This window comes from Phodopus roborovskii, unplaced genomic scaffold (genome assembly GCF_943737965.1).
Source record: "Phodopus roborovskii unplaced genomic scaffold, PHOROB, whole genome shotgun sequence".
Classification (NCBI taxonomy): Eukaryota; Metazoa; Chordata; class Mammalia; order Rodentia; family Cricetidae; genus Phodopus; species Phodopus roborovskii.
The window spans coordinates 36,260,760-36,284,436 of NW_026126480.1; the positions used below are offsets into that span (position 1 = coordinate 36,260,760).

Sequence of the window (23,677 nt, forward strand, 5' to 3'; positions counted from 1 at the left end):
CCACAGCTAGTGCTGGGCCTCTAGCCTACTGGGGAACCCAGCAGGAGGGATGAACCAAGGTCGCCCTGTTTCCACACCATTATCCTCAAATGCATCATTATCAAGTGGGCAGGTTCTGTGCTCTGACTGCCACAGGGTGAACTGGCCACCAGAGGGCACTGTAGCAAAATTCCCTTCTCCAAACCCCCTTGCCCGCCCCTAGGGGTGGAGGCTAGGCTGATCTCCTTCCTGGAATGGGCCAGGAGGGAGGAGCGAAAGGAAGGAAGGAAGCCTGTGTGCAGCTAGCTGGCCCACCAGCCCAGGACACAGCCTCTCCCAGTGGCCAGTTTGGACTCCCTGGGACTAACTACAGGTAGGCAGAGGATACTGCGTTCCAGGTGGCCCTTCTCTTAGTCTCAGCCCTTAGCACATCCCTATCCAACTCTATCCAACTCTGCCTTTTTTCCCCACCTTTAGTATCCCTTGTCATTTTTTCCATCCACCTCAACCCCTAACCCTTTCTGCATCCACTCCTAGTGATTCATCAGTTAGGGTTAAGAGGGGCAGGCAGCCTGATTGCTACAAGCACAACTGCAACCCACAGCTAATACTCAGCCTCTTCAACCCGTATTGTTGCCCCACCTACTAGATCCTGTCTAGGAATAACACATTTGGAGCAGGTGGTATCAGGCAATTCTAGTGAGCAACATTCTCTTCCTACAGCTGGGCATGGCAGAATCTGCACAGGTGCCAAAACTGGTATACCTAGTCACGGGTGGCTGTGGCTTCCTGGGGGAGCATATTGTTCGAATGCTGCTGGAACGGGAGCCCAGGCTCCGGGAGCTGCGTGTCTTTGACCTGCACCTGAGTCCCTGGCTAGAGGAGCTGAAAACAGGTGACTGAAGTGGGACAGGGGCATAAGGAAGGTGTACTGACCCACCCCTCCCCAAACTGGGATGCTTGCATTGTGGAAAAGATGATTCCTATGTCTGCTCTCCAGCTCACACAGCTGGGATGGGTGAGTCACTGGGAACATGTGGCCCCTGGGGGCATGCAGGCTGAACTCGGCAGCTGGCCAAGGCCCCAGCTCTGACACCGCCTGTGGCCTCTCCACCAGGGCCTGTGCAGGTGACCGCCATCCAAGGGGATGTGACTCAGGCCCACGAGGTGGCAGCTGCTGTGGCTGGATCTCATGTGGTCATCCACACAGCTGGGCTTGTGGATGTGTTTGGGAAGGCCAGTCCAAAGACCATCCACAAAGTGAACGTGCAGGGTGAGGTGCTACCTACCTCTTCTTTTATGTGACACCTGTCATTCCTTAGTCTGTGGCCATCTGTGATTTTCCTGTGTGAGCCTGTCCTGCTGATAACCCAGACCCATCACTGCTGCCCCCACCCTCTCCTGACTTGTGGTTCTCCCTAGACGCTGGGTGGAGCAGAAAAAGAGGTCGAGTCAGGAAGACACAGCTTGCATCTGTCCCTCCCCTTCACAGGCACACAGAATGTGATTGAGGCCTGCATTCGGACTGGAACTCAGTTCCTGATCTACACAAGCAGCATGGAAGTTGTGGGGCCTAATGTCAAGGGCCACCCCTTCTACAGGTAAGCTTAGTCCCACTTAACTTCAGAGTCCATTTCCCTCCAGCATTGAGTCTTTTTTTCTCCCCTGCTAGGGGCAATGAAGATACCCCATATGAGGCAGTCCACAGGCACCCCTACCCTTGCAGCAAAGCCCTTGCTGAGCAACTGGTCCTGGAGGCCAATGGAAGGAAGGTACTCTGCAAAGATAGGGCTGGAGTGCTGAAGGCAGAGGCAGAGCCTGACCCCCAGGATTCTTCCACTCCATCTCCACTGCATGGTGGCCAGGGTAGAGGGGTGTGCTCCAACATTTTCCCTTTGTTTCCAGGTCAACGGAGGGCAACCCCTCGTGACATGTGCCCTTCGACCCACGGGCATCTATGGTGAAGGCCATCAGGTCATGAGAGACTTCTACAACCAGGGCCTACGCTTTGGGGGTCGGCTGTTTCGGGCCATCCCAGCGTCTGTGGAGCATGGTCGGGTCTATGTTGGTAAGGACAGGGCAAGGCAAAGGGAGGCCAAGAGCAGGGCAAGAGGGCTGTCTCCAAAGGTGGCAGGGCCATGAGTGTTCCCTGGCCCCGTGAGGGCTGAGGCAGACTGATCATGTGGGCATTTTCTGCATGGGTTGCAAAAGAGAAAGTATCCCAGAGGACTGACATAAAAATGTCATAGGTTATGCTGAGCACTGAAGGAGTGACAGTTCTCCAAAGAAAGAAAAGGGCAGTGTCTGTACGGGACATCCAGCAAGGCTGCTGGCCACCTTGATCAGACAGTAGTGAGGTTTGGGTGGCATCTACACGGGTCAAATAGGGGCCTGGACCAAGGGCCCTCAGTGGCATATCTACCTCCCTCCCTACTGGTAGGCAATGTGGCTTGGATGCACGTGCTGGTGGCCCGAGAGCTGGAGCAGCGGGCAGCACTCTTGGGTGGCCAGGTGTATTTCTGCTATGACAAGTCACCTTATAAGAGCTATGAGGACTTCAACATGGAGTTTCTGGGTCCCTGTGGACTTCGACTGATAGGTACCCACCCACTGCTGCCCTACTGGCTGCTGGTGCTCCTGGCTACCCTCAATGCCCTGCTACAGTGGCTCCTCCGCCCACTGGTGCTATACACACCCCTGCTGAATCCCTACACTCTGGCCGTGGCCAATACCACCTTTACTGTCAGTACCAACAAGGCACAGCGTCATTTTGGCTACAAGCCCCTCTTCTCGTGGGAAGAGAGCAAGGCTCGCACCATTCACTGGGTGCAGGCCTTGGAGGGTTCAGCCTGGTGATGGCAGGGCCAGGGACTGGAGGCCACTATGGTACATAGAGATGGCTGCCTTCTAAAGCTGGGGGCTGTGGTGCCTGACTGGGTGGCATGGGCCCTGCCACATTTTACCTACACAGATCTTGAACCTGGTGGTATCCTAGCCTCCAAGTTCTAGGACAAGGTTTGGGGACAGGCCTATCTTTGGACCCAACTGAACTGCCAGCTGGTCTGCAAAACTGACTCCTAAATGGTCTCACTACACCGTCACATTTCCAGTTTCTCAAACAGGAAGGGGCAAAGATCCCAGAGAACTCATGCTGGTCTGCTTACTCTAAGTGCTGTCTTCAGACCTGGCTTCTGCCACATCTGGCTCTCCTTAAGGGGTTGTAATTCCATGATTTTCTTAAGTGTATCTCTTTTAGATATTTATCTTTTAATTTGCTCTAAAGAAAGCTGGAAAAAAAATCAATGATTTTCCATGTCTTGCCTCTCCAACCAAATTCAGTTCCTGTGATACTGTTAGCTTTTGGCTGAGAATGTCAACCGCACTGTATCTGGCCAAGCCTGGATTAAATCCTTTTCCAAGTCTATGTCTATCTGTTGCTCCCCCTCCCTCCATGTCTCCCCTCACCACGGCGCCTGTCCCATGTAGGGACAGAAGGAAGTGAGCACACAGCAAGCCCGCTGTTGGATTAGTTGCTATTTCTCCCGTCCCACCAGGCCCAACCTGGCCCAGGATGGGGTTCAAGGGGCTCTGGGGACAGGACATGCAGGTCTGGGGCAGAGGGTCAGAATTTCCTGTATTTTATCCATTTGCAACTTGGTCACCAATAGAGAGAAATAAGACTCTGAGGGCTAACAGGAGGGTGGTCAGGCCCTGGACCCCAGCCAGGCCCCAGGAGTACTGTCCCCTCAGGGGAGGGGAGGGAGAGAGTTCTAGAAACCAATGGAGAAAAAGAGAAGGGGGCAGGGGCTCATGTCAGCAAACATGGCTACATCACATGACACGCCAGCGACACAGAAACACACCAACGCACACAGCTGCACAGCGGGGCGTGGGGAATCTAGGTCTGGGAGAAGGAACTAGGGACCAACCAATTGTCCTCTGTGAGGTGGGTAGGGCAGGGTAAGTGCATAGAACACATCATGTGTACACGCTCAGGGCATGGCAAGAGCATGATGACCCACGGGCACAGGGAATGAACACGTGTGCTTTGTAAGGGGCAAGAAAAGTAATGATGGAAGCAGTCCTGGCTGGGGCCCAGGACCACCAGGGGTACATTTGGGCTTGGTGGTTTTAGGTGTGTGGAGGCAGGCGGTACACACTAATCTGAGAACATGCAAAAGACACCAGTCCCCAAACAGTCATCCAGAACACACAATATGGACAGCAGTCCACAAGCATGTCCATCATGTGATGTGTGGGTCTTGTAGAAAGGTGGGTTACAGCAGACTCAGGGACTGCTAATCCACTTGATGCCCAGTGGTGGGCAGCAATGGGCCCACTGCCATTCAGAGAGGCAGAAGCAACATACCAGTCACAGTCCTGTCCTTGTGGACACCATGACTGTGATGCCAGGGAGGCTGCTGGAAACACCTGGGTTAAAGGGAGTTCTGGCTGGGCTGAAGGAAGAAGGGGATGGATACTGGGGCCTGGCCCCCTCTGACATCTCCAAAGAAGCCAAGGATGGGGGCGGTAGGCTATGGGCAGACTCCTGTCCTGCCAAAGAGTATTCTGGAAATGGATAGGCAGGCTCCCTCTTCAGCACAGCTAACCTGGGGTTACATACATGTGGACACATGCATGCATACACACACGCGCTCGTGCGTGCGCGCATGCACACACACACACACACACACACACACACACACACACGCCAGGTGTGCAGAGCTCAAACAGCAAAGCAGGGAAGAGATGCATTGTGGGGCTTGCTCAGAAGTCTCATCATCTGGAAAGTCATATTTGCAGGGCCTCCCCTTCCCCTTCTCCCGCAGTCCTGCACACACTTGTGTGCACACATGGCCCTACCCCAGGGCAGGACACGCACCTCCGTGTGCCACCTACATGTTCACAGGACTTTGAGTACGGTCCTCTATCCCATTTACCTCCTGCCTAAACACAGAACCCACAAAATGCACAGCCATCCACACAATGGAAGGGCTCCTCTACTATCTCACCCTCTCTCTCATCCCGTTGTGGTAGTAGCCATGTCCCAGGGACAGATTCAAGGATGGCCCTAAACAGCCACTCAGGTATGTGTGAAATCCAGTTACCCAAACCCAAGTCTCTTGAGGAAGGGGCCACAGCATCAGCTGAGGCAGTGAGGACAAACAATAGCTTCTGAGTGAGCTGGATAGGCAGGAAGAGGAAATGCCATGGTTTCCTGCCTGCCTGGAGCAGCCCTTGACATCTTCCACCTCCTTAGGCCCACACACTCCTTCCAGGAGTCAGTTTATGTACAAATGGGTGTGGCCCAGGATGGGCACCATGCTACTTATGTGTGAGGCCCCAGCACCAACGTGTGGCCACCTTTCTGAACTTCCTCAGCCTCAGCATTTGTGAACACACTAGGATGTGCTAGCTGTCGGGCAGAAACATAAAGGCAGAGTCGAGTCTCTGTGCTCCTGTCAGACGGTCTGGTGAGGGAGGAAGCACCTCTTGCACACTCCTGCTGGAGCAGTGTGTGTGGCTGCTGTTCTGAGGAAAGGGAGGGAGCAACTAAGTCTGCAGAAACAAACCTGGGGAGCACTCCTTACAAAGAAATGTGTGTGCATGACATATGCAGGTGCAGAAACATGTAGGAAGTCCCCAAGGATGCACATGTACACAGTCAAATTCCAGGTAACTTAGAAACAGACATCTGTACCCACCCAAACTAGTGTCTGATTCATAGCATGGATCGCTCTGCCTGAAAACCATCAACACCATACAGACAGACACACACACACACACACACACACACACAAGCCCTTTACATCATCTGTTGGCGAAATACACATTCATACAAACTAAGACAGGTTGTTTATCATTTACACACAGGCTTCCACTTGCCTTCCCTGAACTCCAAGGCTCAACACACACACATACACACACTCTCTCTCTCTCTCTCTCTCTCTCTCTCTCTCTCTCACACACACACACACACACACACACATACACACACACACACACACACACACACACGGCAGGGGTTGGGGGAGAGTCCCCAGGACTTGATACAACCCCTGGCAGTAATTGAGCCAGGAGAGTTTGAGTTTGTTGTACATCACTCGAGATGTGTGCCATGGTCTCTGGGCCTCCCTGGGTCCTCTGAAGGTCTGAATTATCTTCACACACACCTCCCACTCCAAATGTAGTAGATAGGAGATAAGGTTAGTGGAGGAATTGCTTTTGCATTGGGTTTTCACACTTACAAAACTCCATGTACACACATTGTATAGTCACAGATTTATGCACATACACATGTTCCCGTGCACGCACGCATACACACATGCACACGCACACACACACAAGCATGCCTGTCCTACACATATGTCTAGTCACAAAAGACAGGTTGGGGCACGGTGAGCTGCTATGTTATACTCAGCCACACAGCAAACAGACAGAGAGGGAAGTTCAGAGCACACAGGATGGAGTGGCAGCTGGAAGAGGTTCAGGGCATCTACAACATCTACACAAGTACACACACGCTGGGGTGTCCACACGTCTTGAGCATGTGCCCGCGGCATGCATGTTGGTGTGCATGTGTGATCACGCCTGCTGCTATCTATGTGCGGCAAGGTGGAGTGGAGATCCATGGCCAGGTGAGAGCCAGGGACGCCAGGGTCTGCGGGGAGCGTGAGAGGAGCTGGAACTGCCTGGGTCTGTCTTGGGAGTGAGCTTGGAGCAGGGGAGAGTGGAAGGGTGGTGGGGGTATTGCTCCCGATGTGTGGGGAGGGACCTAGGGAAGAAAAGGGTAGGGGCCTACAAGCCCAGTGTCCCCCCAATGGATGACGCCAAGACCACCCCCAGCACCACACAGCAAATGATGATCATGATTTTCTTCTGCAGGTGGAAAAATTAAGGGGAAGAGGGAGAGAGACAGACAGACAGACAGACAAATGAAGGGAGAGTTAGGATGTGGGACATAAGGAAAGAGAGGGGAGAGAAAACAGAAACAGGAAGAGGTCAGAGCCAGAGATAAGGCCTCTCACCCACTTCATAACTGCCACTCCCCACCCACTGATCTCCTACCCCCTTCGTTAGGCCGCCTCCACTGGCTTACCCTCCGAGCCTTGCTCTGATACTTCACAGCTTTCTTGGTGTCGGACACAGCTCGTTCCACATAGTCCACGGAATGTTCCACATTGTATTCGATGCGGTCAATCATCTCGCCCTGCAGAAGGAATATGAACAGAAGGAGGAGGGTTGAGTTGGGAAAGGCAACCTTGGGGTTCAGGGGGGCTCCCAGACTGGTGCAGCCTGTACCTGACTCTCTACGAGCATGGCCATGTCCACAAACATATCGTGCAGTTCTCGGATGCTTGTTTCCAGTTTGATGATTTCATTGTGCCTTGTCTCAATCTCATTTAGTGCCTGTTTTGTCATCTGGGAGTCCATTTTGATCTAGGGTGATGGGGAGAAGAAAGGGCTGTGACCAACTTAACAGTTGGAGGGGCTGGGTTCAAACCCTTGGGCAAAATATTTACCCTCTTCTGGACCTTGTTAGCACCACCTAGAAAATATGGATCATAAGCCAGGTGTGGTGGTGAACGCCATTGATCCCAGCACTTGGGAGGCAGAGGCAGGCGGATCTCTGTGAGTTTGAGGCCAGCCTGGTCTACACAGCTGGTTCCAGAACAGCCAGGGCTACACAGTGAAACCCTGTCTGGAAAAAGAAAAAGGAAACATGGATCATAATAGCCCTATCTCAGAAGACTGCGGTGAGGCTGTGTGAGTTTGTCCTGGAACACCATAAGCATCAAAGAGAAGTCTGTTGAATGACAAAAAATAAAGCTTGTAGAGAGTCCACACTCTCACCCCAGGGCTACCTGCAGTAGTGCACATCAAGGAAGCCCAGGGAAGGGAGACAAAGCTGATGGAGAGATACAGCAGCCTGCACGAGATGAAGCAGGGGAGACAGAACAAAATGCACACCGGCCTCGAGAGATCAGGAGAAATTCCAGCTCACAGCTACGAAGATCCCTCTGCTCCTGACCTGGGCCATTGACCCTCGCTGAGTTTACAAACGGTAGGCTGTCACACCTACCCTTTCCTTCCCTAGGTCCCTCCCACACATCAGGAGCAGCACCCCCACCCCACCCTCCCACTCTCCCCTGCTCCAAGCTCACTCCCAAGACAGACCCCTTCTACCCATATTTCCTGCCCATACTGTAGGAGTCAAGGTCACCCAACAGCTGCCCTGCAAGTGTCCCCATCTTCCTGTCTGTTTTGACTACTCTTTGCCAATATTCTCATATCTAAAAGCTCATTTGCTTCTCTTTTTTATCTTGTATTTTTAAAATGTATTTATGTGTTTGCACGTGAATGTGAATACAGGTGCCCACATGGGTCAAGGGGTTTGAATTTTTGAATCCCCTGCAGCTGGAATTACAGGAAGTTGTGAGCCTGACATAATTGTTGGGAACTGAACTCTGCTGCTCTAACCACTAAACCAACCCTCCCCATATCCTGTTGTCTCTTACGGTCCATCTCAATGACATCTCTTGGCATCTCCCTTCACTCCAGTATTAATAATCCCAGCCGACACACAGGGCTCATCTGCAGTTTCCTGAGCCCTCATCCAGGCTCACAACCACTGACATTGTTGTGAAACCAAAAGGGTTTCATAAAGGTGGTTTCCACTGCCACAATGGAATGCCAGGGAGTAGAGGTCAACTCTTTTTATTGGTGTTGTGTGTGTGTATGTGTGTGTGTGTGTGTGTGGTCTCTTCACATAAGTCCTGGCTGTCCTAGAAGCTATGTAGACCAGGCTGGCCTTGAACCCACGGAGACCTTCCTGTTTCTGCCTCCCAAGTGCTAGGATCAAAGGTGTGTGCCGCCATGCCTGACCAGAGGTCAACTCTTGCCCGTTAAAGTAAGAAGTCACCCACCAGGGTCCCCTCCAATCTCACACAGAAAGACAGACTACCTGAGGAGAGCTATATTGCAGGAGGAAGAGTGTCTAACTGGCCCACGCCTATCTGCCCAGGGTTCATTCAACAAAAGCCAACTATCCTGCAAACCATCAGACAATCACGGCAAATACTTTACACCTGGTCTACATGCTTTCCCAAAGTTATCTGGCCACAGAGGCAGAAATGGAGACATGGCTGTGCAGGCCAGAGCACTTGTCCACAAGGAGAAAGAGAACATGGGTTTGGGGAAAGCCCTGAACAAGGCCGTGTGGAAACATAAGGCAAAACAAAAGAAAAGCCTTCAAAGACAACTCATAGAGAATGCCACATTTCAGGAGGGGCTGTGCGTTCCTGTTGGTCCTGGGAGAGAAGTGTACTGTCTGTCAATCACCACACCAAGAGTTCTGACTCATAAATTAGACTGTGGAGTTGAGTTCTCCTCAAATTATTTCACCTTCTGGCTCAATTTTCCTCATCTGTGAAATGGACTACCTCTGAGATTATGGGGAAGATTAAATGAAGCTAGACATAGTGGTGCACCCCTGTAATTCCATCTGAGGCAAGAGGATTGGGAGTTTGAAACAAGCCTGTACCGCATAGCATGATCCTGTACCAAAAAACAAAACAAAAGAAAAACTCCTGCAAGTGTAGAACAATGCCTGCACATCACCATCGACCATTTTTAAGGAGCTGCCTTCCTGCCCTGCCCCCCACGGAATCTCCCAGTTCTTGGTTCAAATTGTCTTTTGTCAGAGAGTCCGGTGTGGATGGGGGAGGGGGAGGAGACAAACGTTTTCCCGACAGACCCTGACCCGACCCGGGGGCTCACATCGTCTGTGAAGATGGCCAGCTTCCCACTTTCCAACATGTCTTCCAGCTCTTCATTAGTAGTAGTCCTGCCAGCTGTGGAGAGAAAGGACTTCCTGTTCAGGAAGTGAGCCTGAGGTGATGGGATGAAGGGAGCAGGAACCCAGGACCCACCCTTCCACCAGGCTCAGGCTAGGTGCTGGCTCCAGGGAGGAAACACATGGAGGGGGCCTGTCAAGTCCTGGGGGTTTGGGGAAAGAAGGGGAACACGCACTGATCTCCAGCTGCCGTTGGATGCGGTCCTTGCAGCGGTCCCGGTACTTGGACTGGGTTGCGTTATACTCGGTCATTACCTCCACGAACTTCCGCGAGAGTGTGGAGTGCTAGAGAATCGGGAAAGATGCAACCGGGCATCAGGAGCAGAAACATGGCTGAGAAAGCTGCAGCACCAGCCTCCTACGAATTCAAAACCGTATCCCCATCCTTCTCCCGCAGGTACCGCGGAGCTCTGCTTGCTCCCGGATGGCCACAACCCCCAACAGAGACCACTCCAGCCCGGGCTGGTCCCCTGGTCCCTGAGCCTACCTGCGTCTTGCGGATGCGCAGGTCCGCGGAGGAACGATTCAGCCCCTCTTCCTGCTCAATGCTTTGCTCGATCGCTGAGGGAGAGAAGGCAGTGACAGGCTGGAGATGAGGGAACTGGGCAGGGGACTGGGATCTGGGGTGTAGGAAGAGGCAGGTTCCATGCTTGGGGAAGAGACACCATGCTCCATGAAAGGAACCATGGTGGAGTATATTTTGCAGGCTGCCAAGTAACAGGCCCAGGGATCAGAGGGGGTTTCCTAAGGCAGGTAGGGAGAGAGACAAGAGTCGAAAAGGTCACCAGAGAGGTTTGTTCTGATGGAAGGATTTTGCCTTGGAAAGAGCCCAAGCCCACGAGGGAATATAGCTAGTCCACTAGAGGAGACACTGTACCCCCCAAAGTAGTCTCCAGTTTCTCTCACCTCTGAACAAGAAACAAAACCCACCAGCTTTTTTTTTTCTTTTTTCTTTTTTTTTTCCCTCTCTTAAAGACAGGATGTTGTTACATTGCCTGGAACTTGTGTACTTAAAAACACTTCTGCCTCAACTTTCCCAGTAGCTAGCTGCTCCTACAGGCAAGAACACCCCCCACCCCATGTTTTTGGTGGCTGTTCTTTCCATGAGAATTCTGTAACTTACAGATGGATGCTCTAACAGAGGAAAGCTCAGCTCTCTTTCTGCCCTGCCTGTGCTGAGTTTCACTTCTTTATTTTAGTTTTCCCGAGACAGGATTTCTCTGTGTAGCCCTGGCTGTCTGGAACTCTGCTTCCCTATAGACCAGGCTGGCCTTGAACACAGAGATCCACCTGCCTCTGCCTCCCAAGTGCTGGGATCAAAGGCGTGTGCCACCAACGCCCGACTGAGTTCCCACTTCCAAGGGATGTTCTGTACTGCTTCCGGGCCATGTATTCCTGACATCACTCAGATTTTCTGAGAAAAGCTTGCAGTAACAGCTCCTTAAGTCGGATCAGAAAGGGCAGCAGGGATGAATTGTCCAGGGTGCTTAGACTCAGGCTCTTAGACAGTCCTGAGAGAGAGTCCCACTCTCTGTTCTACTGGGGGGGGGGGGCTACACGGCCCCTTAAGGCTCTCCTGCAAGCAAAAGCAGAAGCAGTGACAGAGTGCTATCACTGGCCGAGCCAGTATACGGGGAGTACCAGGCACACATGACCCCAGTGGTCAGGGACCTACTGGTCCTGCTGGGCTGCATTATTAGGCCTGGAGCTAGGACCAAGTGTAGATAGAGGGCCTTTACAACAATTCTGGGAGGTGAGCGATACTGGCTGGCATCGCTTCCACACTAGAAACTGGGGTTTGAATTCCTGGGACAACTCATCAAGGTTACCCTGACGCCACGTTCCTTTAAACCTTCACTTTTCTTGTCTTCCGTCTGGACCTATTCCTGAACTCCTGATCACTAGGTTTTCCTCATGGTCTTCTAGAAAGTGTTCTAGATCAGGACACAACAGATCCTGGACCAGTGACCTTCCCGCCCACCTCAGCCTACCGAGTGCTAAAATTATAGGGGCACACCATGCCTGGCTGCAACTCAACCTATTGATGTTTGTTTCCAGAATGTCACCTTACAACTCTGGCTGCCTGGAACTCACAATGTAGACCAGACTGGCCGCAAACTCATAGAGTGCTAAGCCTAACGGTCACCACATCTGGCAACTTTTACATTTCATATTTGAGATTCTTGGTAAGACTTCATCTGGAGAAAAATATTTTGTTGTCAAAAACAGAAGAAAAAAAAGAACATCTTATGATTGTTTCGGTTTCCCCAACTACGCTGATGAGCAAACCGAGGACACAAACTGTCCACAGTGAGTTGACATTGGGGGCAGGACTCCTCCATGTAGGTTGTATGAACATGACCCCAGAGCACACTCACTGAGTACAAAGTGCTTGTCTTCACAGGTCAGCATCAAAGGCTTACCCATGGCCTTAAGTCCAAAGGGACACAAAACCTGTTCGCTCACCTCTCCAGGCAATGTTTCGGGGGACATGGGTCACAGTGCTGCAGACGGTTGGGGTTGGTAGCTGCCTTACGCTGCTGAATGACACCAGTAGCCGCTCCATACCACTGCTATTCCCCTGGCACCAGCAGACAAGGAGGTTCCCAACCCACAGTGCTCTGAGGGAAGGGGATTATTACCAACACCCAAGTCCTTAAATTAGAGTGAATGCATGAGCGTTTGGCAAGGCCCTCCTGAAAGCATGCCAGCCCCTGATGTCAGCCACACAGTCCAATCTGTCCTGAGCCGAGGACACTAATTCAGAAGCATTTGCTGAGCCACCTACTGGGTGCTGTGTGTCGTGCTCGGAGCCTGTTCAGGCCAAATGAGGAATGAACAAAATTCAAACCTCTTGGAGGAGCATGTTTCTTTCATTTCTAACCCTCCCTTCCTCCCTCCCTTCCTGGGTTGTTTGAAATAGGGTCTCACTATGTAGCCCACATGCATTGGGAACTCTCTTTTCCTGTTGCAGCCTCCTGAGTTCTGGGATTATAGGTTGTCACCACCCTGACTGACTAGAAATCTGTATTTCTCTGAGTGATGGCTCTCAGGTGCATTCAGGCGGAAACCCTACCTAGCTCACTTCCCTGTGTCACGTGTCTCCAAAGAATGTGGGCAGAGTGGGCTTGTGCATTTCTCCTGGGTTAGGAATCTGGCCCCCAGGAGCCTGTGCGCACTGCTTACGGAGACCTATCGTGTCCAATGCAGGGCAAAGCTTTCTCCACGATTGCAGGGTTGCATCCCTCACCTTTCAACTTTGATCGGACCTTGTTTGCAGTCTTTTTGATGTCTGCTGTGAGGTCCTCCAGCTCCTGTTTAGTCTCTGGGGAAGGGCAAAGAGAGAGGGGAGTGAGAGCCTGGAAGGGACAGCGAGCCCGCATCCCTGGAGGCAGCACTCACTCTCGTCTGGGTTGGGGGCAGCGAGGATAGCGCTGTGTTGCTTCTTCACCTGTTCCACATCCTCAGACAGCTTCTCGATGCAGCCCCGGATCTCCTCCACCTGCGCCAGGGGACCAGCCACACCTCAGCCAGTGCTCAGTGAAATGGGCCAACCCCGGAAGGCCAAGGAATACGCAGGAAAGGGGGGGTGCACGTGGCAAAGGGGTACACGTGGGAAGTGGCACGGTTCCGGGTCAGGGTACTGGAGGCTCTACCTGTTCAAAGAACTCATCCATAAAGTGGTCTCGGTCCACGTGAACCACCTCCTCTTCATCATCACTGTCTTTCGCCTGGGGAACAAAGCAAGGCCAGATCCATAAACAGCCCCTATCCTGTTCCCCAAGGTTGACTCTCTTGCTGTCTGGTCCTCTACATACATGGATGGGAGCAGTTCTAGGCTCAGAAGCTAGAAAAGGGTCCTAGTCAGGAGGGATGGCAAGGACACCGACAGCCAGAGTCAGCACTGGGCATCTTGAAGAACAACGTCTTAGTTGCCCTGGGAACCTTAAAGGGCGTCAGCTAAAGGCAATCTCTGAGGTGGGAACAGCCTCATGTCTTTAGAGTCTCCCTAGAAAGGGCCCTTAGTTGAGGCTTATGCAATTGACTGCTGGGTAGTGACAAATTTTAGTATTTCAATAACCAGCTCAATGCCATCTTTGTGAGAGTTGTCTCTGATCTCCAAGGAGGATTCTAGAATGGTTTTCCAGGCTCTGAACCCTCTCTATCCCCTAGCAGTGCCTGTGAAGGTCTCGCTTTTCCCTGCCCTGCCCTGCCCTGCCCTGACCATGCATTCCCTTATGGAAGGTCACATCGCTGCCAAGCTGCCGGTGGTAGGTGCCAAATTGAGCAAGGACTGGCTAAGCAATGTCGGCAGCACTCTGACCTGCTTCCTCCCACACCTTCCTCCTACCCCCACTGCAGTCGGCTGTTGGAGACCCTTCTTCCCCCACGCTGTTCACTCACTTTCTTCTAGTCCCTTCCAACCCTACACCCACCAACTCTCTCTGACTCGGATTTCCCAATTGCAACCTGCAGCTGCTCAGCCCTCCACCCTCAGAGCTCAGAGACACAAAGGGATTTACCCACCCACACTGCCATCTCCAGGCAGACCAGTGACACAGACAGAAGAGCTGACACACAGGCACACAGAAATAGGCCCCCAACACCCACGTGGAGCCACACCGCCACGTTGACATTCATTGCAAGCAGAGCCGGGCAGAGCTGCATTACTAACACAAGGACACACAGACCTGCAGCCATGTCCCCAGGACATGGAGGCGGATACTGCCTTTCACCCAGCCTCTGGGCCCCAGAACTGTGTTCTCAGCCAGCTGGGCAGAAGGCGCAAGAGGGCTACTCTGGGATCCCCACTCAGCTTTGCTTGGAACAAAATTCTCAGGGCAAAGTTGAGCTCAGCCATCAACAGACATTAAGTCTGGAGCCCTAAATCAGCCCCAGTGGAAAGTTAAAGGGATCAGCCTGAATCCCAGACAGTTGAGCCATCGTCGAGACAGAAAGTAGCCGAGAGCCTCCATGAAATCAAGACAGGGGCCAAACAGCAGCTGCCTGGAAGTGGGGCCATTGGGACCTGAAGCAGAGAGCTGACCCATCTGTAGGAGATCCCAGACGACAGACTAAGAAGGAACTGCATTTGCCTAAGATGCATCTGTTCAGACTGAACCTACACAAAACCAGATGGGTCCAAGACGCCACCAAGACACCAAGACCCCTTAGGATCCATAGAGCCCAGGCAGCTCTGGGACCAGCACAACCCAGAGGAGACCTCCTGCTGAGGCCAGATGGTCACCTGATTCTATTCAGGCTTTGCTCAAACCGGACTCCAGAGTCTCAAAGACCCCACTAGGACTTCTGGCTTCTCCAGCCTCAACCTGCCCCAGGACTGCCCCGGCAGACGCTGGCCCCACCCGCAAGCCTTTGAATGGAAGGGCTAATCTTTAGGGTATACTAGTTTCTTATGATACTGCCCTCTGACCTTCTTAGCCTCCGCCCACCCACCCTTGACCAGCTTCATACAGGTTGGGAGACCCTTGGCTTGTCTAGGTGCCTGGGAACCTTCCTCTTCCCCTACTCTTTCCCTTCCCAAGCCAACTTGAGGAAATCCTTCCGAAAGTCTGATTTCACTTTCTCCTGCTGTTTTCAAACCTCTTCCCTTAGATTCTTCCTAGGACACCCACGCTACCTATTCACCTGCCCTTGAGAAGGGAAAAAAGATAGAAGGGCCTAAGCATGATTCGGTTTGGCTAATAATTACAAAGAGAGTTAAAATTCCTCTGTGTGTACAAACATGTTCCCATTCATGATCCCTTTTGATCCTCACTTCCACAGCTCAGTAAGAAAAGCTGGACAAATACTGTTCGAATTTCACAGATGAAGGCGCACAGAGCCAGGGTGGGCAAAGGACAGTGATTTGCCCAAGGCAGAGTAGGACCAGCACACTGTGGTCCAGGAACATGGTCTGCTGCCCCCAAGGCTCTGCTGCCCTAGCAACTATTTGCCACCGTCCCTTTCCCTTCTGGCCAGCTCCTGCCCAGAAAGGCACGTGTTCTAACTACCCAGCCACAGTGCCACACTGACAGTGCCTCTTGCGGGCATCTGACACTTTCTTCATCTCCTGATCTTCAAAACTCTGTAAGGAGGGGCTGGGGCCATGGCTCAGCTCTTAAAAGTGTGTATTGATCTCACAGAGTACCCAAGTTTGGTTCTCAGAACCCATGTTGGGTAGCTCACAACCACCTGTATATAACTCCACTCCAGGGGATCTGATGTCCTCTTCTGGTCTCCACAGGCTTCTATACTCAGCATGCACATATGCCAACACACACAGACACACACACACACACACAGACACACACAGACATCACACACAGACACACACACACACACAGACATCACACACAGACACCACACACACACACACACACAGACATCACACACACACAGACACACACACACAGACATCACACACAGACACCACACACCACACTACACACACACACAGACACACACACACAAACATCACACACACAGACACACACAGACACCACACACACACACACACACAGACACACACAGACATCACACACAGACACACACACACACCACACAGACACACACAGACACACACAGACATCACACACAGACACACACACACACACAGACACACACAGACACACACAGACATCACACACAGACACACACACACAGACATCACACACACAGACACACACACACAGACACACACACACACACACACACACAGACACCACACACCACACCACACACACAGACATCACACACACACAGACACACACACACAGACATCACACACAGACACCACACACCACACTACACACACACACAGACACACACACACAAACATCACACACAGACACACACACAGACACCACACACACACACACACAGACACACACAGACACACACACACAGACACCACACACAGACACCACACACACAGACATCACACACAGACACCACACACCACACTACACACACACACAGACACACACACACAAACATCACACACAGACACACACACAGACACCACACACACACACACACAGACACACACAGACACACACACACAGACACCACACACAGACACCACACACACAGACACACACACACACACACACAGACACACACACACAGACATCACACACAGACACCACACAGACACCACACACACACACACACAGACACACACACACAGACACCACACACAGACACCACACAGACACCACACACACACACACACACACACAGACATCACACACAGACACACACACACACCACACACACACACACACAGACACACACACACAGACACACACACACAGACATCACACACACAGACATCACACACAGACACCACACACCACACCACACACACACACAGACACACACACACAAACATCACACACAGACACACACACAGACACCACACACACACACACACACAGACACACACAGACACACACACATAGACACCACACACAGACACACACACACAGACATCACACACAGACACCACACAGACACCACACACACACACACACAGACACACACACACAGACACCACACACACACACACACACACACACACACACAGACACACAAACACACACAGAGAGAGAGAATCATTTTTAGAGCTGGGTTTGGTGATGCTACCTCCAGTACTTGGGAGGCAGAGGCAGGGAGTTCTCTGAGTTTGAGGCCAGCCTAGTCTATAGAAAGTGAGTTCCAGGAGAGCCAAGACAACATAGATAAACCTTGTTTCAAAAACAATAAAAATAAAATAAAATAAAATCTATTTTAAAGTCATAAAAACAAAACAAAAACAGGGTCTGGAGAGATGGCTTAGTGGCAAGAAGCACTGGTTGCCCTTGTATAGGATCCAGGCTCCATCCCATGACCCACACGGCAGTTCACAACCCTCTGGAACACCAACCCCAGGGAGTCTAGACATCGTCTTCTGGCCTGTGGAGGCATCAGACACACCTGTGATGAAGATGCAGACAAAACACTCATACATGAAATAAATAAATAACTCTATAAGGTGCAAATACCTATAATCCCAGCATGGAAAGCCGAGGCAGGAGGATTGTCATGAGTTTGAAGCAAGTAAGTTCCAGCTCAACCTGGGCTACAGAATAAGACCCTGTCTCAAGAACAGACATACACCTGGCATGCTCACACTTTTAATTACAGTAGAGGTAGAGGGAGGTGAGTCTCTGTGAGTTTTCAAGGCCAAGCTGGTCTACACAGCCAGTTCCAAGCCAGAGGGGGCTGCATAGGAAGACCCTGCCTAAAACAAACATACATAAACTCTGTAATGACTGCTCTGACAAACACTTAAACAGTGTTACCAAGTTCAGGGCGCTTGTCTGTATATTCTGCACATGCTCCCCATTTAATTCATTATTGATCTGTGGTGTGTGTGTTTGTGTGTGGTGTCTGTGTGGTGTGTGTGTGTGTCTGTGTGTGGTGTGTGGTTACTGTGTGTGTGTATGTGTGTGTAGTGTCTATGTGGTGTCTGTGTGTGTGTCTGTGTGTGGTGTCTGTGTGTGATGTCTGTGTGTGTGTGTGGTGTCTGTGTGTGTGTGTGTGTGGTGTCTGTGTGTGTGTGTGTGTGGTGTCTGTGTGTGATGTCTCTCTGTGTGTGTGTGGTGTCTGTGTGTGATGTCTGTGTGTGTGTGTGTGTGTGTGTGGTGTCTGTGTGTGTGTATGTGTGTGTGTGGTGTCTGTGTGTGTGATGTCTCTCTGTGTGTGTGTGGTGTCTGTGTGTGATGTGTGTGTGTGTGTGTGTGATGTCTGTGTGTGTCTGTGTGTGTGATGTCTCTGTGTGTGTGTGGTGTCTGTGTGTGAGTGTGGTGTGTGTGTGTGATGTCTGTGTGTGTGTGTGTGGTGTCTGTTTGTGTGATGTCTGTGGGGGGGGAGCTGGGAATGGAACCTAGCACCTCATGCATGCCAGGCAACACTGTCATTGAGTGACCATGCCAGCTCTGGGTTTTCTGAGACAGAGTCTTGTTGTAGCTCAGAGTAGCCTTAAACTTGGGATCCTCCTGCTTCTACTTCCTAAGTGCTGGGATTATAAACCACATCTCCACCAGACGTATTCATTTTTTACAACAGCCTCCTGAGACAGACACTAACACATCCCCCTTCTGTAAGTGGGGAAGCTTTAGGCAGAGGCCAGTGAATCTGCACCCATTCTGCAGCTCCTGCCTTCCGGCCCTCATACCTTCCTTTGTCAATGGCAGTCTCCTCCCACAGAGGACAGGAGGAAGCCATGAGACAGGCAGGGAAATGCCCAGTACTGCAAGCGGGAAAGTGAAGGTGGACAGCTAGCCTGTGCCTTCTGAGTGACAGATGAGGGACCGCCAGACAGGTCCAGTATGCGGTTCCTCGCATTTAATCTCACAGCCAGTTACTGCAGGAGGCAGATGCTCTTACTCCCATTTGACAGATAAAGAAACAGAGGCACAAAAGGTTACATAACTTGCTCAAGCGTGGTCAGCCAATGAAGTGTTGGTGGGTGGCAGGGCATTGCTTGTCACTGTCCACCAACTGCTGACCACCTGGGAGAATTCAGAAGATTAATTAGAGCTCCTGTCACCCTCTGAAGCTTCCTTGGCTCTGTGGGGCATCCACTCAATCCCCCAGCTTCCATCTGGCTCCTTAAAGTCCAAATTTTTCACATCAGCAACAAGAGGGTTCTGGAGTGCATGTTCATGTGTGTGCATGTGTGTGGTGCTGGAGATTAAACTGAGGGTATCAGATACACACATTGTTCACACTCACATCCATACTAGTATCTCCTAGCACCCAACCAAAAGTGCTGGGCAACCTGAGACAGAGAGCCTGGTTCAACCCCATCCCCACCAGCTGTGGTGCCTCTGACACTTCTAGCAAGTCTGTCTTACTTCCTGCAGTCCTCAGGTAATTCCAAAATCAACAAGGTGTCATCCAAGGGGTTTATGTGATGCTGATGCTCCAGAGAAACTCGAAGTCACCTGGGCATAGCCAACACACAGCACTGCTGTGCACTAGGCCCTGTCTTAGGCCCTCTGGATTAATCAACTTTTAAATCTCCAAATAATCCTGTGGAACCAGGGAAGACCATTACACTCAAATTACACATGAAAAGGCTGAGGCTGCGATGTAGCTCAATGACACACTACCTGCCTGGTGTATTCCATACCCTCAGTTCAGTCCCAGCAACATACGCACACACATACACACACAGATATATACATACACATACACACAGAGATACACATGCAAACATATAGAGACAGGCACACACATACACACAGATATATACATACACATACATACAGAGACACACATGCACACATACAGAGACAGGCACACACAAACACACACACATACACTCACAGATATGTACATATATATACACACAGAGATACACATGCATACATACAGAGACAGGCACACACACATACACACATATAGAGACAGGTACACATACACACATAAACACACATACACACACAGGCACATACACATACACACAGAGACAGGCACACACACACAGAAACACACATACATACACACATACAGAGACAGGCACACACATACACAGGCATACACACATACACACAGAGATAGGCACGTGCACACACACAGAGAGACATACAAAGATAGACACACAAACAGTCCAGAAAACAAACAAAAAACTCACCCAACATCACCATCAAACCACCCTGAGTACGAGACAGGTTAAGTAACTTGCCTAAGGTCACACATGAAATAACTAAGTTAGGACATAAGCCCAGACAATCGGACTTCCAAGTAGAATAAACAGATTTGAAAACTCCTTGGGAAGACTACCGAGCCCTGGCAGGACAGCCAGGCCTTGCAGCTGGCATCCCTGACCCGAGCCCCTTCACCATGCTGAGTCTCTCCTGCCTTCCCATAGCTTGCCTTTCAACTCTGGCAGACTCTTACGCTCCAGACATCTGGAGTGTCTATCTAGCCCACCCCACCCACACCCTCTCAAACCTCCACTTTCCCTAAGCTGTGACTAACAACAAAGCCACCAGTATTCACCCAGCCCCCTCAACCCAGCCCTCCACATCATTTGCCTCCTGCCTCAGCCACCTGGCTTCTCCCCACAGCAGCCCTGGCCACAGGTTTCCTCACCTCTGGGCAGAGAGCCCTGACTCAGAGGACTCCCCACTCTCTTCTCCCTCCAATTTTACCAAGTTCCACCCCCACTTTATCACATTTCTCTAGGTTTGGGTACCATGCAACGTTCTTGGCTGCTGGGGATCAGAGTTCAAATTCTATTTCCTCTCTTGCTTAGCTGTGTGGCCTGGGGAAATTCTTTAAAGCCTCTGGACTTTCGTTTTCTCAAATATTAGACAAGGCAGACTCCCTGTCTACCTTACCAGGAAGTTGGTTGGAATTTAATAGGATTGCCATGACAACCTGCTTTGCACCTGGAAGGAGTTTGGATACTGATGCCTCTGGTCTGGGTTTGAATCCTGCCTTTTTCTAGCTATGTAACTTGGGCCAAGTTCCTTAACGCCTCTGAGCCTCTGCTCCCTTTTCTGTGAGATGAGATCATGCTAATGTCAGCCTCATAGGATTGCTGGTAATCAGAGGTGATTTCCTATAAAACACGCAGAATAGAGTTGCCATTGTTACTATCATTTTCCTCACGCAGTAAATAACCCTTCATATCTCCTCCCTCTGCCGTCAGCTCCTCCTTTCTTCCCCCTTCTCACCTGCCTCCACAAGCATCCCTGTATCTCCTGTGAACTGGGGTCCCCAACTCCAAGTCCAGCCTTCAGAGGCTCTCTGACAACAGAGCTCGTTGTCTTCACTCTCAGACGTGTATTTCAAAGGCCGAGAGGTGTAGCCCCATGTCAGTGCAGCAGCCTGGAGGACCCTGAGCCGTGTGACCTGCACTACACATACACTTGCTTGATGACCTTGGGGCAGTCCCTTCCCATCCCTGGTCCTCAGTTTCCTTATCTGTCAGATGGAGTAACAATCTCTTGGAAGTGTGACATAACCCACTCTATCAGGACACAGTGGCCAGTGGCCACCATCACAGCAGACTGCTACCCCAACCTCTTTGGGCCCATGTCAATCTCCAAATGTTTCAGTGACCCCCCCCCGACCTTTCTCATCAGGCCATCACAGTTCCTCCAAAGAGCAGGCTCCCCTGCAACCTCCTGACCTATCCTCCCCCAGCTCTGCCGGCCAGCCTCCTGACGCCTGGGCCCAGGCCGCCAGCAGCTGCCCCTGGCTGCTCCCATGTCCCAGTTCCCCCAAGCACTATGTGGCCTATGTCACACAACCCAATTCGGTGACCTGGTAGGTGGATCTTCCTCCCCTCTTCCACCTTTGGGGCCACCTCAGCAGAGGTTCTGGCCCAGGGGAACTCAGCCCCCCCTCTTCACTCCCCTCTGTGAGCAATGCCCTCTCCCCACGGAGCAACACACTAGTGCGCTTGCGTGCACACAAACACACATACACATCACGAACACCACCACACACTTCATTCACTGCTAGGTGCTGGCATCTAGTCTCAACCTGTGTCCTCCATAGCATCCCAAATCTGGGTCCTACTCGGCCTGGCCAGGCCAGTAACCATCTCCATCCGTTCAATTTGACAAACCTGCTCCACGGAGAATGGTGTCCCCCAATCCTCTCTTGACATTCACTCTTTCCCATCCCCAGGTCAGATCCCAGGGCCCTCCTGGGCATATGGGCTGCCCAGGCCCCTGAGACCTCTCCTGCCCCCTTGTGTCTTAATGGCCTTCAACTCCTTCCAGCCTCTGTCCTCCAATTGCAGGTTCACTGGAGATATCAGGTGCCAGGAGATGTTAGGCTTCCTGACTTCCAACCTCTAGTCTTATCATTTGCCCCCCATGCCCCAGAATCTTCACCACTCCATCCCCACGCGCTCCCCAAATACAGGGTCCCGCCTCCCCACCTCTCCCACCCCCTAGCTCACACTCCGCAGCTCCTGAGTCCGATCCTTCATCCTGCGACGGGCTCCTCCTCCCCTTCTTCGTCCTCCCGCCTCGGCTGCTTCTCTCTGCCTTCTGCCTCTGTGCTGGAGGCCGGGGTCTGGGGGCACCGGACTAGACCTTCGAGGGATGTGCGGGTAAGGTGCACGGCAGGGGGGCGGGGAGCTGAGGCCAGGCAGAGACAGGGGCCTGGGCCGACTGGGCTCTGCCTGGGCTGCGGTGGCGATGCGGCTGCGGCACAGGGTTGGATGGAGGGATGCGGGAGCCGAGGCGCGGGGGAGGGGGGCGGAGGGAGGTGAGGAGGAAGGGACGGGAGGGGGAGCAGGAGGGGGCGGGGAGCAGGGGGCATGCGCAGCGCCCCGGGCTGGGGGCGCCTGGGGGTTGTAGTCCAGGGAGGGGCACCCACGGGAGGGGCACAGGGGAGGCCCAGAAGTGCGGGGGGTGGGGCGGGGGACAGAGCCCAAGAAGCAGGGAGAGATGAAAAGGCAGAGACAGGGATGCCGGGTGAATGGCGGGTTGGGATGGACCAGCAGAAAGAAGGTCTAAGGCAGTGAATTAAGGGAATAACCTGGGAGAGGTAGAGTGTATGTACGAGTATCTCCGTGAGCCTACACAGGACCACTTTTATCCTGTCCCTTCGGCTCCGCAGGAGGCTCTTTAGACTAGAAATAACAAACCTGACCCTGTATGTGGCTATTGCTTGCTGAGAAGGACATCCTTCATCACCCTACTGGGAGTGCCCTGGTGCTGGTGGGTTTCAGCTTGTCCACCCATAAGAACAGGGTGGTCACTACGGGCTGAGACCTTCTGGTCTGGCATTTTAGATGGCTCTGTTACAAATGGGATTTATCCT

At 52.0% G+C, this 23,677-nt stretch overlaps 2 protein-coding genes across 3 annotated transcripts; one reads left to right on the top strand and one right to left on the bottom strand.

Moving 5' to 3' along the window:
• The first annotated feature begins 83 nt into the window (after window positions 1-83).
• Hsd3b7 (hydroxy-delta-5-steroid dehydrogenase, 3 beta- and steroid delta-isomerase 7) lies at window positions 84-3,403 on the top strand. 2 transcript variants are annotated; one of them, XM_051193091.1, is made up of 7 exons: window positions 84-352; window positions 703-874; window positions 1,097-1,252; window positions 1,472-1,580; window positions 1,652-1,751; window positions 1,885-2,047; window positions 2,420-3,403. In XM_051193091.1, the coding sequence occupies exons 2-7, from the start codon at window positions 709-711 to the stop codon at window positions 2,833-2,835; spliced, it is 1,110 nt and encodes a 369-aa protein (XP_051049048.1). In that variant the 5' UTR covers window positions 84-352; window positions 703-708; the 3' UTR covers window positions 2,836-3,403. The 2 variants fall into 2 exon arrangements, with proteins under 2 accessions (XP_051049048.1, XP_051049049.1); XM_051193092.1 differs by lacking the exon at window positions 84-352 and having other exon boundaries at window positions 862-997.
• Window positions 3,404-6,741: 3,338 nt separating this feature from the next.
• Window positions 6,742-22,917, bottom strand: Stx1b (syntaxin 1B). Its single transcript, XM_051193093.1, has 10 exons — window positions 22,809-22,917; window positions 13,492-13,566; window positions 13,238-13,337; window positions 13,086-13,160; window positions 10,323-10,396; window positions 10,012-10,120; window positions 9,760-9,833; window positions 7,282-7,419; window positions 7,079-7,189; window positions 6,742-6,858 (listed from the first exon to the last, which is right to left on the bottom strand). The coding sequence occupies exons 1-10, from the start codon at window positions 22,836-22,838 to the stop codon at window positions 6,778-6,780; spliced, it is 867 nt and encodes a 288-aa protein (XP_051049050.1). The 5' UTR covers window positions 22,839-22,917; the 3' UTR covers window positions 6,742-6,777.
• Window positions 22,918-23,677: the final 760 nt, after the last annotated feature.